Genomic DNA, 16,661 nt, shown 5'->3' with positions numbered 1-16,661 from the left:
TTCTTGCCTTGACTGAACTCACTCCAAGTCCCTTGTCCAGCAGAGGACCTGCCACTGATGGTGAGTACTATAATTATTCACGCATATTTTATTTTACATTTGTATTGCTGTATAAAATGACATTTTCAGTAGCAATACCACAGTTTTAACAGGTATTTCACAGTAATTATTCATGATTTTTTTTCTTAATACACATGTGTATGGGTGTGTATTTGTTATTGGAAAGACAAATCATAAAGATAAGATGGAGAGCTCATGCGTACTAAGCATTGTTTTCTTCCAAACTCCGATACTAAAATAAGCCACAAATGGCTTGAAAGTTTTTAACGTGTTTTTATATATCACATGATAGGCTGCAAGAGTTCCAACCTCTGTAACAATTTAATTCATAATTAAAACTAGTGCAATAACTATTTTTATATATATATCTCACTTTGTGTATTTTGAAAGGGTGAGTTTATGGAAATATGTATTGTTTCAGCTCCATTGCATAACAGTGCAGCTATGGTTAAAGGCTCTGTAACAGTTCTATTTTATACATCTCAGCCATTAGGATCTTACCTTTTAGGCATAGATATTTGCTCCAGGCTCCATTTTGGGATTAAAGAACCTGAGCCCAAATTATATTTTTGGTACAGTTTTGTTTTGTTTTTAAAAAAAGCTCTCTCTGTTATTAGAGGTGTGTAAATGCAAAAACAAAAGATACAGGAATGAATTCATGTACTCTTCTTTAAAAAAACAAGTTTATTTTTTTTAAAATACGGAGCCCGATTCTCATTTACACAAAGTCCTTTTTTACGCAACTCAATCGGCATAAAGGGGCCTTGATTTGCGAGGAACTGATGTTTATGCCCACTGTAAGGGCTCACTTTACACAGTCAAAGCTGTGTAAAAGGGCCCTTCATGTTAGTCAGCCTCAGTCCCTAGAAGTTTTCATGTCATTTGACCATCATGTGGACTGGTACATAGGAGTCACTACTTTTTAAAGCAGTATCTTAGTAACAATTTCTGCCCTTGGATACTGATGTGCTCCTCTCTTTGAGTTAAATAGGTGCAACAAGAGTCTATCCACAGTCAGACTTTGACCCTTAATAATAGGCCTTTATATACCTATAGTTATTTGCCAAATCCATGGCCCCACCCTGTTCAGGCACCCCTGGCTGGAGACTAATAAAGATACTTATGAAAACTGAATTTACATTTTTATTCCACACCTATGCAAACATACCTAGGTAATGCTAAAGTAAAAACTTCTTACATACAGGGGAAAGTATCTTTGAAGGGGAAGGAAGAGGGAATTCACAAGCACATACACCCAAAAGGCTCTCACAGCTGGGTGTACGTGCAGCTGTCATTGTGTGTAATCTTCCGTGGGGTGGAGTGCCTGGGGTACTGCTGTGGGCCCAGAAGATACATGGAGGCCAGTATAGGGAGGTCCTGGAATGCAGTTCTCTATGGGCTGCAGGGGGAGGCGAGCACGGATGTGTTCGGCCTGAAGTTCAATCAGAGACCGCAGCATGTCTGTCTGCTCCCGGAGCAATGTGATCATCTCTTGCTGCCCGTTTCTCCTGTCCTCGCTATCCCTGTGCATTTTGTCATTGATCATTATCCTCCAAGCCCTCTGCTCACGCTCCGAAGCGCGGGAGGCTCGCAGGACCTCCTGAAACATGTCTTCCCTTGTCCTCTTCTTTCTCCTCCTCACCTGGCCCAGCCGCTCCTCTGGGGTGGACGGAGAGGCCCTCAAGGCCGCATTTGCAGCTGCTAAAGAAACAATGGACAGAGGTACCATTGCCAGTGCATTTACTCCCCTTACAAGCACAACATGCTCACTTCCCCTTGGGACTCAGAACACGATGGCAGCCCCACCCATGGCGAGTATGGCCGGGGGTGGGATGGGAGTTGGGACAATAAGGAGGGGATAGCACTGGGGCATCAGTACAAGCGGATAAGGCTATTGTACTGCAGACTAGCCCCATTTCCACAGGCGGTGGTGATTGTAGCTGATCTCTCACTCCTGAGGGAACAGCTCCTGGCTGCAGACCGGGTCGGTATGCTGCTAGCCTGTGCACTGCAATGGTGCCTGATGAAGTAATTGCTGAGTGGTGTGGCAAAGCATCCCACCATAGGGGAAGAAACAAGGCAGCCCTCCCAAGAAACCTTCGGCAGAGGATTGCAGAGTACCTCCCAGGAAAGTTTCCTAGAGATCTCTATGGAGGATTCACAGAACATCCTGGTGTGAATAAACAAACTATTCTGCAGGGCCCCCTCTGCCTAGTTGTACAGGGGAATGAGAAGCAGATAGCAACTGTACCTGTATGGGTTATTTCACTTCCTCTTCTAGCTTATTAAAAAAAACTGTACATGAGCAGATGTGTCTCTGCAGTATTGAAGCAAACTGAGTACTTACCAGAGGTTCCCTCCCCTGCATCAGGTTCACCGGGGCTGGACTGCTGGGACTGGCTAGACTGCTCAGGAGTCAAAAAGAAGTCCTGGCTTGCCACACCACCGGATCCCCCTGTCGCCTGTGCCCCATACTCCTCCTCTTCCTCGTCATCCTCTTCCTTGATCATCACCTCGATCTCAGGGTTCACCCCGGTGGCCTGTGACTCCAGGTCCCCCAAAGTATCCACAGGATGCTTGGCGGTGGAGGTGGAGTCGCCGTCGAGGATGGCGTGCAGCTCCTTGTAGAAGCGGCACGTCTGCGGCTCCGCACCGGAGCGACTATTTGCCTCCTTTGCCTTCTGGTACGCCTGCCGCAGCTCCTTGATTTTTACGCGGCACTGCTGCGGGTCCCTGTCGTAGCCCTTCTCCTCCATGCCCCGAGCAATCTGGCTGTAGACGTCAAAGTTCCGACGGCTGTTTCGGAGCTGTGCCTGCACGTCCCCCTGTCCCCACAGGCCCAGGAGATCCACCACCTCCGGCGTACTCCAGGCAGGAGCCCGTCTGCCGCGTGGAGCCGGCATGCTCAGCTGAGAAGTTGCTAGGTGAGCTCTCCACGCTGAGCAAACAGGAAGAACAATTTCAAAAATTCCCAGGCTTTAAAAGGGGAGGGGTATGTACCTGGCTGCCAAGCAGTGGAGTTCAAAATGGTGACCAGAGAAGTCACTGTGGGGCATTGTGGGACACCTCCTGGAGAGCACTGAAGTGGACATAAGCAATGCAGTGTTTACACTGACACCGCGTCACCCTAAGTGCTATGCCTCTTGGTGAAGTGGATTTATTAGGTTGGCATAGCGGGTGAGTTAAAGCAGTGGGAAGAACATTGTATTGTAGACATCTCCATAGTGAGGCAGCTTATGTCGACCTAACTCTGTAGCATACACAAAGCCTCAGAAACTGGGTTCTACCTCCACATCCCATCCAAACACTCATAGGGAAGTAAAGTCAGGGAGGAAACTCCTGACAGCTAACAGGATGGGTGTGGGAAGCCATGGCTGATATTTGCCTTGATGCCACAGTGAACCCTGCAGCCCTGACCTGAGTGGGACGGGGCAGAACTGAGGGCTCTCGCTCACAGCCCATTTTTGGGAGTTGAGGCTTTTTCCTTCACTCACCAGATGGTTTCTCTGTCAGTTTCACGGACTCCTCACTTGTGTGGGTGCCTCTCAGGATCTCCCTTTCCTTGGAGGCCTGGAGGTCCCACGGTTCTTCCCCTCGTTCCAACCTGGTGATCAGGTCAGGTTTGGTAATGGGGAATCCTGTGCAGGGGATAAAATCAGGCAAGATCAGGGCACATGGAGTCTTGGTAGAGTATCTGTCACAAGGAACATTCCCTGAGTTTAACCTGACCCTACATGGGACTGTGGTAACTCCGACCCCTTGGGAGCAGCAGATATCTGGGGGCAGGGGGTGTTGTCACGCCCTCAATAGGAGTTCTCAGGGTAGATGCGCTCTGGGGGACTTGCTGACACACACAAACACCTCAGATGTTAAACTCCTGCCTATTTCCAAGCCTGAAGCACCGAGAGCCCTCCACACAGATGGAGCTAGTCCCAAGATGGCAGGTGAACGGTGTGTGAAGGAGAAATAATACAGGCAGGACAATACCCTGCTTCTGGCCCCTTGAAAGCTGGGGAGATAGAGATGAATTAGCCTGTCCATTAGATTTGACTCCCCTGGTCCCTTCAAGGGGTTATGGAGATGAAAGTGTCTCTCACACTGGAGCTGTGGACTATGTGACCCATTCTCCCCAAATCCAACTGAGCAGGGAAGAACCTGACCAGATTCAGAAATGCAGACCCCACGGCTTCTAATAGCCGAGGGCACAGAAATCCCTTACCCAGCAAGGTCACAGTCTCATAATTCTCCTGCATGATGTCCCTGTAAAGGGCTCTCTGACCGGAGTCCATCAGAGCCCTCTGCCCCTTATTGAAATACACAACCATCTCCTTGAAGGTCACCGAACCCTGAAACAATATCAGTTTCCCCAGTCAGTGCCTGCCAACTAATCCTGTCCCAAGCAGGGGACAAGGACAGGAATCCCAAGAGCTTCATATTTCATGGTAGCCTCTGGCTAGTGGGTTCAGGCTTCAGCACTGAGAATCTGGTCCGTTTTCCCAGCCCTGTCCATGGGGGTGTTTCCTAGAGTTACCATACGCCTGGGTTTTCCCAGACATGACCTCTTTTTTGGCCCTCTGATCTCCATCCAGGCAGATTTTTGAAATATGAACAAATATCCGTGATTTTTCCTTGCTCATCCTTTTTCCAGCACTGAATCTGGATGAACTGCTATTCCTGGCGTACCCTAACAGTGGCATGCATGTTCACTGGTTTTCTCATCCTTACTTCTGTGCTGCTGCTGGCTGTGGCGCTGCCTTCAGAGCTAGCAGACAGTAGCGGCTGCTGGCTGGGCACCCAGCCCTGAAAGCAGTGCCGCCACCAGCAGCAGCAGCCCAGAAATAAGGGTAGCATGATATTGACTACTGAGTTGCTGAAAGGAATCCTGCTTGTACAGCTCAACTTCAGGCACACATCTGGCAAAGACATTCATGGCTATTTGATGAGCAATCAACCACTGCTGAGAAAGACACGCTCTACAGAGACATATGCATGGGCACAACAGGAAGAAGCGCAGTAGGAAAGGACTGACTGCATGCAAAGAGGTACATTGTAAATCAAATTTAAATTTATTTTTGAGGCCATTACGCTTGTTATTTATAAATGTTAGATATTCAAAGTGGAAAGAAACTGTACAGTAAAAACAGAACTCCCCCCCCCACCCCCATTTGGGAACTTGAAATATGGTAACTATAGAAATGGAGAAATGTTCACTCCCTGCCAATGGGCCTGTTCTGAAAATCAGGCCCAGGTTGAACATGTCCCAGCAGGTTTATTACACCATCACCATCCCCCGCCTCACCCTGTGTATTTCCTGCCCCCCCCCCACCCCCCCCCCCCCCCCCCCCCCCGGCAGCTCGCTGAAAATCCCATACCTGAGCTGGCTCCACCACAGCCACTTCCTTGTTTCCTAGGAGGATGGGACGATCAGGAGTGAAACATGGACGTGATTCCTCAGCCTGTCAGGGCGAGAGGGGTGATGGGGGAGGTTTCAGAAGGGGTTTGAGTCCATTTCACACCCTGATTCCCCCCAGGCTCTTTCCCTGAAGACAGATGTTCTGCCATGCTGGGAAAACGCTTAAAAAACCCTCAGTCACTTTATTACAACATAGACCAGGCCCCTCCCACCAGCATTGAACCCACCAGGTCACTTTTAACCCCCCGCCCCCAGGGACAGAGTCTCTAAGACAAATGCTAGAAAAGAGCAGAATCAAAGGAGCCACTTTTGGGGGTTCCCCCTGACATTGGCCCCGAGGGCAGCACATGCCCCCAGCAGTGCGGGGACTCGGCTGGGGCAAAACCTGGCTTTTCCTCTGTCAGCTCCTCCCCTTGTTCCCAGGAGAGTCAGTCGGCCCAGGGGGATGCAGGGAATGGATCCGGGCAGGGCTGGGAGCTGGGAACCTCCCTCCCCACTTCTTGCTCCTGCTGCCCCTTTCGGTCTCACCCCTCCCCTTCCTGTCTCCGTCCCTCTCCCGAGGAGAACTGGTGCCTGTCCCGTTCCCATAGGCATTTGCTCTTCAATGTGAGAGTGGGTGTGGGTCTGAAGGCAGCAGCTCTGGGAGCCGCAGACATATAGGGAGCCCCTACCCTCCGGTACAAACTCACTAGCAGAGTGTCACTTTCCTGCCCGGCCCCAGCCCTTTCCCCCAGGTCTCTCTCCTCACTTGGAGGCTCTGGCTCAGGAGCTGATGTTGACAGAGCCCAGGACTGCCCCAGGGGGCTAGTTCCAAGCACTGCGGAAAGTCCCCACCTGGGCTGGGCACAGAGGGAGCTATAATGACAGTCTCTCCCTGACACAGACCCCTGCTGGGGGTGCAGCAGCTGCTCAGTCTAGGCTCCCAGATCACAAGGGAGGAGGCAGCTGCATCTAGTATTTTCCCCAGGAATTGAAATTTGGGGGGTGTTCGAATTTAAAGGAAGGATGAGGGCCCAGGGGTGAGACCGTGAGGGCGAAGATGGACTGATCGTGAAACATTTTTTTCATTTTATTAGATTTAACTCACGTTGTAAAAATCAAACAAATTTAAATTGGCTACTCAAGCCTTCTATGAAGCACGACATCTACATCCTTCTTCCTTTCCTGCTATAATTTTGCACAAGTCTGTTAATGAACTTCTTGAATGCAATGCGTTCATCTTTGCTGGCTTCTTGTGTGTATGGAACTTCCAGGCCTTCAAGTGATATGCTCATTAGTTCATTCACCTGATCAGGCAGAAGGCGACTTCTTTCAGAACACAAAATTCTATTCAATGATGAAAAAGAACACTCAACTGTAGCTGTTGTGACTGTGAGTAGTAAGAGATGAATTCCTACTTTTTTCATCCCAGGACACATAACACAAAGATTGGGTCAAGCCACTAGTGACGATAAAAACGAAGCTGAAGTGAAATCTTCATTCCTTCGTCAGATGACATTCCATTCGGTGTTCAAATTCTCTATTCTGTCCTAATCGCATCTCAGCCCCATTTCTGGTAGTGCCTCACTCCACTCAACTATCGGTGTTTTACAAGATAGGCATCTGTAAAAGGTTGAGTGGAATCCAGAAGCTTCTGTTGTAGATTTGTAAGAATCAAGTCTGTGTACTTTTTCAGCTGGCTTAACAAACACTTCTCCTCCTCTTCACTTAAGGATTCAACACAAGTGCCTTCATTAGTCAACTTCTGGACTGAAGTCTTTGCTTCTTCCAGTACGTTTTCAGTGGATCTCTCTCTGATCCAAGTATAGCTTTTATTGCTGGACAAAGATCTACTACTGTTGTAGCAGATGCCTAGATGACATTGTTTAATTACCCAAGTGGTTTTAACAGTAGACTTAAAAGAGAGAGAATGGTGATTGTCTTCTCTGAACATAGTAGCAAAAGTAGTCCACCCGCCTCACTACTTAGATCCATCCCATCTTGGTAGATACTTTCCAAAGCCAGTAATAATAGTTGCAGTAATTTTAAGGCAACATCCAAGGATCACTCATGGGAAAACCAGTGGGATTTCCCAGGTTGGACTAATTTGAACTTCAGTCCTGGAGCATCTTCTAGTTTTTTCAAGACGTTCAGTTTTTTTGGACTCTTGTTGAAAAAGAGAGTATAACAAAGGAATTAAATTTATGGCTTTTTAAATGTCTTTTGAAGATTCTGCAGCTTGTACTAGTGCTAGTTGAGTAGATCATAGAATCACTGGTCTGGAAGGAACCTGGAGAGGTCTTCTAGTCCAGTCCCCTGCATTCAAGGCAGGACTAGAGTATTATCTAGACTATCCCTGTCAGGTGTTTGTCTCACCTGCTTTTAAAAAACTCCAGTGAAGGTGATTCCACAACCTCTCTAGGCAATTTATTCCAGTGCTTAACTACCCAGGCAGTTAGGAAGTTTTCCCTGATGTGCAACCTAAAACTTCCCTGGCTACAATTTCAGCCCATTGTTTTTTATATTATCCTTGGAGGTTAAGGAGAACATTTTTTCTCCCCTGGTAACAACCTTTTATGTACTTGAAAACTGTTATGTCCCCTCTCAGTCTTTTCTTTTGCAGACTAAACAAACCCAGGTTTTTCAGTCTTCCCTCATAGGTCATGTTTTCTAGACCTTTAATCATTTTTTTGCCTCTCTCTGGACTTTCTCCAATTTGTCCACATCTTTCCTGAAATGTGGCGCCTAGAACTGGACACAATACTCCAGTTGAGGCCGTATCAAAACAAAATAGAGCAGAAGAATTACTTCTTGTTCTTGCTTACAACACTTGTGCTAATACATCCCAGAATATTTGCTTTTTTTGCAACAGTGTTACACTGTTGATTCATATTTAGCTTGTGATCCCCTATGACCCCCAGATCACTTTCCGCAGTACTCCTTCCTAGGCAGTCATTTCCCATTTTGTATGTGTGCAATTGATTATTCCTTCCCAAATGGAGTACTTTGCATTTAGCCTTATTGAATTTCATCCTATTTACTTCAGACCATTTCTCCAGTTTTTCCAGATCATTTGAAATTTTAATCCTATCCTCCAAAGCACTTGCAACCCCTCCCAGCTTGGTATCGTCCACAAACTTTACAAGTGCACTCTCTATGCCCTTATCTATATCACTGATGAAGATGTTTGAATAGAACCAGACCCAGGAGCAATCCCCGTGGAACCCTACTCGATATGCCCTTCCAGCTTGACTGTGAACCACTGATAACTACTCTCTGGGAACAATTTTCCAACCAGTTATGCACCCACCTTATAGTAGTTCCATCTAAGTTGTATTTCCTTCGTTTGTTTATGAGAAGGTCATATCAAAAGCCTTACTAAAGTCAAGATGTACCAACTACCACTTTCCCCCATCCACAGGGCTTGTTATCCTGTCAAAGAAAGCTATTAGGTTGGTTTGACATGCTTTGTTCTTGAAAAATCCATGCTGTTACTTATTTATTATCTCCTAGTTGTTTTCAAATTGATTCTTTAATTATTTCCTCCATTATCTTTCTGAGTACTGAAGATAAGATGACCTCTGCAGTGTGTATAGGAAATATTAGGGATACACTTTTCTCTGAGCAAAGCTCGTACTCCACCGTGTCTTCCAGGGAAGTTTGCAGCTCCATCAAATGCACAAGCAGGCATCTGTTTGGGGTCCAATTGACAAGCATTTAACTCTTCTAAGATGTGTGTTGTCACAGATGCAGCCAATGTGTCTTCTATAACCTGAACATCTAGAAATGTATCTACTGGGCTACCACTATCATCATGATAATGTAAACACTGACTTAATACCCATTTGCATGGGTGCATTCATCAGCCATGTATGCAAATGTTTTAAGATGATGAAAGAGTTCTTCACTTTTTCCAAATGCCAAGAGTCTTTCACTGTTGCACTGCATGCTTCTAAGCAGTCAGTTGAGTTTCTAGCAGAAAGATAGTGAGCATTTGCCAGTCTTGTTTGGAACCAGTGTCCAATTTCAGGGTTAAGAAGTGACAATGCACTTAACATTGGCCTCCAGCTTGTAGTGTGTGGTATCTCTTGCTTAAATAGAAAGTATGGAGTGACAGCCATGTTTGTTCGCATGAACCATGTTGTGTCTCCAGCATTCTTAACAGCCTCATCAAGTACTTCTAAAACTGGCTTTGACGGTGACGGACAAACATCGGGATTTAGGTTGCGGAGACACTGTTTCTTCAGTAGGTAGCTGTATTTGTGCTTCAGGCTGTTTGGATGTTGAAACACCACTTGAACCTTCAGGTGACACGTTGGTATATTCTTGGTATGTTCGTCATCTTGGTTGGTTTGACCACTGAAGTGGGCGATGGGAGAGTTGGGGGCAGCAGGACAGAGTGTAGGGAAATCCCTGGAAGCATCTGATCCAGGAAGCTCAACTAACTCTAGGACTCTAATATCATGAGCAGAGAAAGGGTATGTCTACACTACCCACGTTACAGCGCAGCAGCGCTGTGACGTGGGCAGTATAGACTTGCTTTATCACCAGGGAAGAGCTGTCCCGGCAATAAAAAAAACCCCACTCCTAACGAGCGGTGGTAGCTTTATCGCCAGGAGCGCGGCTCCCAGCGATAAAGTACTGTCTATGCTGGTGCTTTTCAGTGCTAAAACTTTTGTCGCTCGGGGGGGGGTGTTTTTTCACACCCCTGAATGACAAAAGTTTTAGCGCTGAAAGTGGCAGTGTAGACACAGCCAAAGACACAGACACCAGCCTCCTCTGCCTTAGGGCACGTCTTCACTGGCAACGTTAAAGGGCTGCCACAGCAGCGCTTTAATATGACTTGGTTAGTCGCTGCATAGCGCTGGGAGAGAGCTCTCCCAGCACTCCAAAAAAAAAAAAAAAAAAAAGCACCTCCACAAGGGGCGTAGCTCCCAGCGCTGGTGCACTGTCTGTACTGCTATGTTACAGCGCTAAAACTTGGTAGCACTCAGGGGGGTGTTTTTTCACATCCCTGAGCGAGGAAGTTGCAGCGCTGTAAACTGCCAGTGTAGACAAGCCCTTAGCAATAACCAGCTTTCCCCCCTCCATCCCCTTATGACTGAGCCTCCCTGAGTTGGGGTTGTCCTGGCAGCCCCCATGGACAGTTCAGCAGCTGCAGATTTCATTTGCCCACCTGGACTCACACCAGAACAGAACCAGTTTGAACTGATATTTTTAACTGAACTGAAACCAGACTTAAACCCTAATTTTTCCTCTTACTCAGTGAATCTGAATCGAACTGGGGGGAAGGAAGGAGGGGAGAAATGGTTGCCAGTTAAAATAAAGTTTCAGCAATTTTTCAGTTCAATAATTGATAAAAATGAAATAAAAGCTACTCTGATCTTACTTTCATCATAAAAACAAAACAACACTCTGGCATGTGATTGCTATCAGAATGGTATAGAATCATAGAATCATAGAATATCAGGGTTGGAAGGGACCTCAGGAGATCATCTAGTCCAACCCCCTGCTCAAAGCAGGACCAATTCCCAACTAAATCATCCCAGCCAGTAGAAGAAAAGAAGGGGGGAGCCAACAGGAGCAGGGAGGGAGATGAGAGAAGAAGTGCGGGGGCTCCCCAGTCCCAGAAGTTAACAATAACTCTTCAAGCCCAAGAAGAAAGGCTGTTCAACTCTTCTCCCTCTTAGGCTACGTCTTCACTACAGGGGGGGGTCGATTTAAGATACGCAAATTCAGCTACGCGAATAGCGTAGCTGAATTCGACATATCGCAGCCGACTTACCCCGCTGTAAGGACAGTGGCAAAATCGACCTCCGCGGCTTCCCGTCGACGGCGCTTACTCCCACCTCCGCTGGTGGAGTAAGAGCGTTGATTCGGGGATCGATTGTCGCGTCCCGACGAGATGCGATAATTCGATCCCCGAGAAGTCGATTTCTACCCGCCGATTCAGGCGGGTAGTGTAGACCTAGCCTTACAGGACTTCTCTCATCCCCTAGGGCGGCTCCTTCCTCCAATTGCCCCACCTGACACAGGCCCCATGCCCCAAATTCATCTCCCCACTGAAGCAAGCTGTGAGGCCCCCCTTCTTAGGCACTGCCTGGTAACCAAACCATTTTGTGGTGTATTGAACCAGGAACCGAACACACCGACTGCCACTAGACCCGAACCAAACCCCAGTTCCACTCCTTGCGGCTCGCAGTGACTCTGTTTGGACACCGAATCCTGCGCAGAAATCAGACCAGCCCCTGTTCAGTGCTGTCAACCCAGGAGTCAGATCCCCCCAAATAATGAGATTGTCTTTAAACTGTAAGTAAAAAGTGTGTGGAGGAGTGGGGGGAGGGATTGCATGTGGACTTCTGCCTTGTAAATTTTCAGCCCTTCCGGGAAGTCTCCTGCCCACCCACCCCCCGGCTTGTTTGACCATTCCTGGGGGGGGAACCCACTGGCTGCTGGGCGGGGCAACCTGTCACCCTCCCCTACCCCATGGGGCGGGGGAGCTGCCATGTGTCTCTCCCCTCCCCTCTCCCTTCCCCAGCCAGTCTCCTCTTGCTCTCAGTCTCCTTCCAGCTTCCCACATCCCCCCTTTCCCTCGCAGTGACCCCCCCTCACATCTTCCCTCCATTCCAGCCTCATTCCCCTCAGCCCCATAATTCCCCCTCTGCCCCCGATCACCCTGCATCGCCCCATCCTCCCTTCAGTGCAATCACCGACCCTGCCCCCATCCTGCCCCCGGCCACCTTGTTCCCCCCTTACCCACACACACTCCACCCCTCTTCGACCCCCACCCCCACGTGTCGCGTCCCCCCGCCCTGCACACAATGGGACTTGGGGGCCATCTTTCCTAGATGCACAACACAGGGAATCGCAGCCAGCTCCGCTGGGAGCCGCCTGGGCCCAAACCTCCCCCTGCAGCCCGGGTGTGACGGGGCGGGTGGGTCTCTCTTACCTTCCCTCCGAGCGGGCCCCCCTGGGGCAGAGGCAGGGGCCGGGCCGGGAAGGGCCCTGGCCAGGCTGGGGGCTCTGCCCTGGGAGAGGCTCCTGGGGAGCAGCGGGAAGGGCCCTGCTGGAGATTCCCCTCTCCCGGCTGCAGCCAGGGCTCCGGGCTCCCAGCACCAGCCGCCGGGGCTCGGGGAATCGAGCCAGGCTGGGACCCAGCGGCCGCGATTCACCCCGATCGGAGCCAAAGCCCGGGCCGGAGCAGGCCTGGCAGGAGGCGGGGAATCCTTGGGCCAACCATTCCGGAGACTCCGTGTAGCCAGCTCATCCAAAGAGATACACTGAGCGCCTCTCCGCTGCCTGATTGGTGCTCTCACCTGCCTATCACACTTCCCTGCTCTCTGATTGGTATGCAAGGGAACGTCCCGCCTTCTCTTTATTATACTTCAGCCATCCCAGGCGGGGTGCGGGGAGGAGGTTTCCGGTCGACCCTGGTCGATGATTGGCCCAGTACGAAGAGCAAAGGGGGCTGTGATTGGAGGTCAGACCAGGTACTCACCTCTCCTTTGTTACGCTGGGCCTGGGCCACGTGGGTGGGAGAGTTGGCTCCGTACCATATCAGCTGGGGGTTCAAGCAGATTGCAGGGATCAGCCCCAGGCCAGCAGCATCAGAGCAGTGAGGGTGGTACCCTCACTGGGTCAGATTTAGAGGGCTGGCTATGGGGGAGGCCGCTAAGGCAAATTTTGGGGTGGCTACAGCCCCCACAAGCCCCCCTGCCCTTGTCAGCAAGGCTAAAAATACGTGGGTTGGGGTAAAGGGAAACAAGCTAGAAGCCAAGAGACCTTGAGTATAAAGCGCACCTTTACTGAGTGCTGTTTGTATTTGCAGGCACTTTCCAGCCCTTTTCGCTGACCAAGCCAGTGTGTTCCCAGCCCTCGAAGGCAATCAAAAATTGCATGTCTTTGCTGCCCATTTTACAAATAAGTTAAAAAGAAGTTGCGTAAGATCACTGACATCAAAATGGGGAATAGGACCACGGTCTCCAACAGGGAGGCCCCAGGTCTTAGCTAGTCAGCTCCACTGTCTTTAGTGCTGAAAGCATCAGACATGTGTGTTTTGGTTCTCCTGTTGCTAACTGCTAGACTACACCAGAGCAAGCAACAGGAGCTGGGAGTCCTGATCACAAATGTTCTACTGATGACTAGCAAATACTTGTGTAACCCACTGGCAAAGTGGCAGCTGGTCCACGCACAGCAATTTTTCCCATATCGGAAGTGGTGGGGTGTTCAGTGGGGATCCGCAAAGACATGATTCAAATCCTGTAGCAGAACCATAGAAGGGAACTTCATAGTTCAGTGTGGTTTGCATTTGTTTTGTTTTTGTTTCTTGTTTGGGGGGTTCTTTAAAAAAAATCTTTGTCTGTGGGGACCCAGATGACCGGGCTTGGGTTGCCAGAGGCTGTGGATGTTGGGGGGGGGGGGGGTTCCAGCCCATTTCACACTAGAGGCAGGTAGTGGGGAGGTGCCTCAAACCTAGACAAATTGGAGGATTGGGCCAAAAGAAATCTGATGAGGTTCAACAAGGAAAAGAGCAAGTTTGACCTTTGGAGCAGCTCCCCTCCCATTAACACCCCTGTGGCTATCACAGCAATTGCTGATGGGTGGAAGAAATGTGAACAACATACTTAAAGTACTTTAGTTCCCTTTCCAAATGGAAAGCAGGAGGATCAGCACTATGTGGCCAGCAGAGCTCCCAAGTCACTGAATTAGTGGAAAGTTCACTATTTGCACTAATTTCAGCTGCTTTTTTGTGCTTTTGTCATGCTTCAAAAGCAGGCAGTCTTTCATAGATATATGTGAGAGAGACTCTTCTGCCAGCAAATATCCAGTACCAATGACAAAGTGCAACAAAGTAGGAGCTAGAAACCCATGAGTTCAAATATCACCACAGCCCCAACCCGAGTAACTAGAGAAGTATTAGGCACTTTCTCCTCCAGATTACAAGTTAATTGAGTGGCTGCACAAGGTCACTTCAGGTGGAACAGGGAAGAGAACCCAGGTCTCCAATGTGGAAAGTCCAGGCAGGAGCCATTCATTCCTACTGCCTTTTGGGATGAATGTAGACAACAGATACGATCTGGCTACCTGTCACTACCACTGCACAATGGAGCCAGGAAGAGAACCCTGGAGCTCTGATCACTAATATTCTAATCTGTCTAGTAAGCATTTCTGTACCTGCTGGCAAAGTGTGTGTCAAGTCCCCCTCCGGTGATTGGCCTCAGAAATAATGGCAATTTCTCCTGAGGTTCAAGTGGTGGGGACGTGTGCTGGGGACCGGGGAGGCCGTACAACAAACTCTGATGGTGTGGGAGTGGGGATTGTGTGGTTTTGTTTGATAGATATTTTAGTTTTCTTTTTTAATAGTTTATTTAATTACCACAATAGTTAAAACCATTATAATCTGTTGATTGTCAGGCTATGTGCCATAAAATCCAGGTATTCCAGATTGCAAACATCTGTCACACATTTTGATTGCTGGTGTCACGCATGGATAGGTTGGGAAGTTGAGAAGTAAAGTGACCCAGATATCCTCTCTGGGGCCAGGTTGACACAAACAATTTAGGGGAAAACAACCCCATGTCTACCTTCAAAAGTCACAGCTGGGAAATTAAAGGGAAATCGACAAGAAGCATATTTTTATATGTTTCATTTTGCTTAAGTAAATATCAGGCTGAAAAGGAGCTGATCAGGAACTTTCATAACCAGAACACAGGGTAAAAATTTGAAATCTTTTTTTCTGAAAGATACCAAGTGGAAATACTGTCCATGAACTATGGGGTGGAATTAATGTTAGTCTCACTTTCAGAAACAGTTTATACATCTCCATCTCACTCTCTCTTTCCTTTTCCCTTTTCTTTGATTTAATCCAGTTTTACCCATCATTTTCTCCAGCACTTGTTCTGTCTGTTTATTTCTTGGAGTCTCTCTAACTCTTCTCTAATCCATGTCACTGATCATTCCAACTCACGTACCAAGTTTTCTCTGCTGAATTTAATCCCTCCACTCTCAGTGCCCCCCGAGCTTTTCCCTTCTCAGGATTGTTGTGCCTTCACTCTCCTCATTTCAGCTTCCCCCCACTTGCCCCAGGCTTCTCTGTTTATTCTTGTTTTACTTTATTTTCACTTTTCCCCATTTCATTTCTTCTCTCCCTTCTGGTTAAACCTGCCCTGTACCTGACTCTCCCCTCCGCACAGCCACCTCTTCTTCATCCAGATGACATATCCCCACCCGCAACTCCTTCCCTCCTGGAGCATCTCTTCCCTGGTGGCCTGCAGGTCATATTCTCCAGGGCCTGGGTCTCCCTCTCCCAGGATCCCTGCTAATACAGAAACTCCAGCCCCTTCCTCCCTCAGGGACACAGTCTGAGCCGGGATCCCCATCCCACCCAGAGTGAGGGAGAGATTCTTTCCCCATTGAATGAGCCCAGTGGGAAAGTGAAGATCAGGGCGTTGTCACCAGCATCGATAAATGTCACCTGCCCCCGGTCACAGTCCAGACAAACCCGGATCCTGCTGGGGGCCCGGCGCTGGGGCGGGAGGGTCACAGGGGAGGTGAGAGCCTGGAACCGGCCCACCCACAGCCCAGATCCCCATCTCAGGGCTATGGCTAATCTCTCCCTTCCTCCTCACAGACTCTCTGGCCACCCCCACAGCCCAGTATCGCCCACTCCCCACCTCCACCTCCCAGCAATGTCTCCCCGAGGTGAATCCCTCACAGCCCAGCACGCAGGGCTCAGTGTCAAATCTCTCAGGGTTCTTGGGCAGATACTGCCAGGTTAATCCATATCTCACACTTTTCCCATCCCCAGACAGGACAAGGTCAGGATGAGCCGTGTCTGGATCCAGCGTCATATTCACTGTGGGGAGAGAGAATCAGAGCGTTAGAGGCAGAACTTAGCCCTGGGGGAGGCTGGGACCATTTCTCACACTCCCCAGCAGCCCTGTTCTGGCTGGGACAGGCCTGGATCCCAGGGAGCTGCCTCTGTCCCGGGCACCTGAGACTGAACAGAGATGTCACTGTAGGCGCAAAGTTTCTCCGGTGCCGGTGGGTGCCTGCGCCTACCCCCGCCCCCATTCCAACCCCATCCCCGAAGTCCCCGCCCTAACTCTGCCCCTCCCTGCCCCTATTGGATCCCTTCCCCAAATCCCCGCCCCGGCCCTGCCTCTTCCCCCAGCACGCCACATTCCCCCTCCCTCCCTGCCCCGTTAAT

At 49.2% G+C, this 16,661-nt stretch overlaps 1 protein-coding gene across 1 annotated transcript; it reads right to left on the bottom strand.

The window, feature by feature from the left end:
* Positions 1 to 724: 724 nt before the first annotated feature.
* LOC112112202 lies at positions 725 to 12,439 on the bottom strand. Its single transcript, XM_029912880.1, has 5 exons — positions 12,402 to 12,439; positions 5,433 to 5,516; positions 3,555 to 3,698; positions 2,408 to 2,998; positions 725 to 1,761 (listed from the first exon to the last, which is right to left on the bottom strand). Exons 4-5 carry the CDS (start codon positions 2,961 to 2,963, stop codon positions 1,352 to 1,354), a joined length of 966 nt encoding a protein of 321 aa, XP_029768740.1. The 5' UTR covers positions 2,964 to 2,998; positions 3,555 to 3,698; positions 5,433 to 5,516; positions 12,402 to 12,439; the 3' UTR covers positions 725 to 1,351.
* Between the last annotated feature and the right edge of the window lie 4,222 nt (positions 12,440 to 16,661).

This window comes from Terrapene carolina, unplaced genomic scaffold (genome assembly GCF_002925995.2).
Source record: "Terrapene carolina triunguis isolate 2854851 unplaced genomic scaffold, T_m_triunguis-2.0 Scaffold344, whole genome shotgun sequence".
In the NCBI taxonomy this organism is placed as follows: Eukaryota; Metazoa; Chordata; order Testudines; family Emydidae; genus Terrapene; species Terrapene triunguis.
The sequence above is the reverse complement of the archived record's forward strand: the minus strand, read 5'-3'. Positions and strand labels throughout refer to the sequence as shown.

What these genes read in the sequence shown, in the direction of transcription:
- LOC112112202 (XM_029912880.1), bottom strand. Translation starts at nt 2,963, where the DNA reads ATGCCGGCTCCACGCGGCAGACGGGCTCCTGCCTGGAGTACGCCGGAG. An exon ending in TGCAGGGGAGGGAACCTCTG is followed by an intron (nt 1,762 to 2,407) that starts GTAAGTACTCAG and finishes TTGTTTCTTTAG; the next exon opens with CAGCTGCAAATGCGGCCTTG.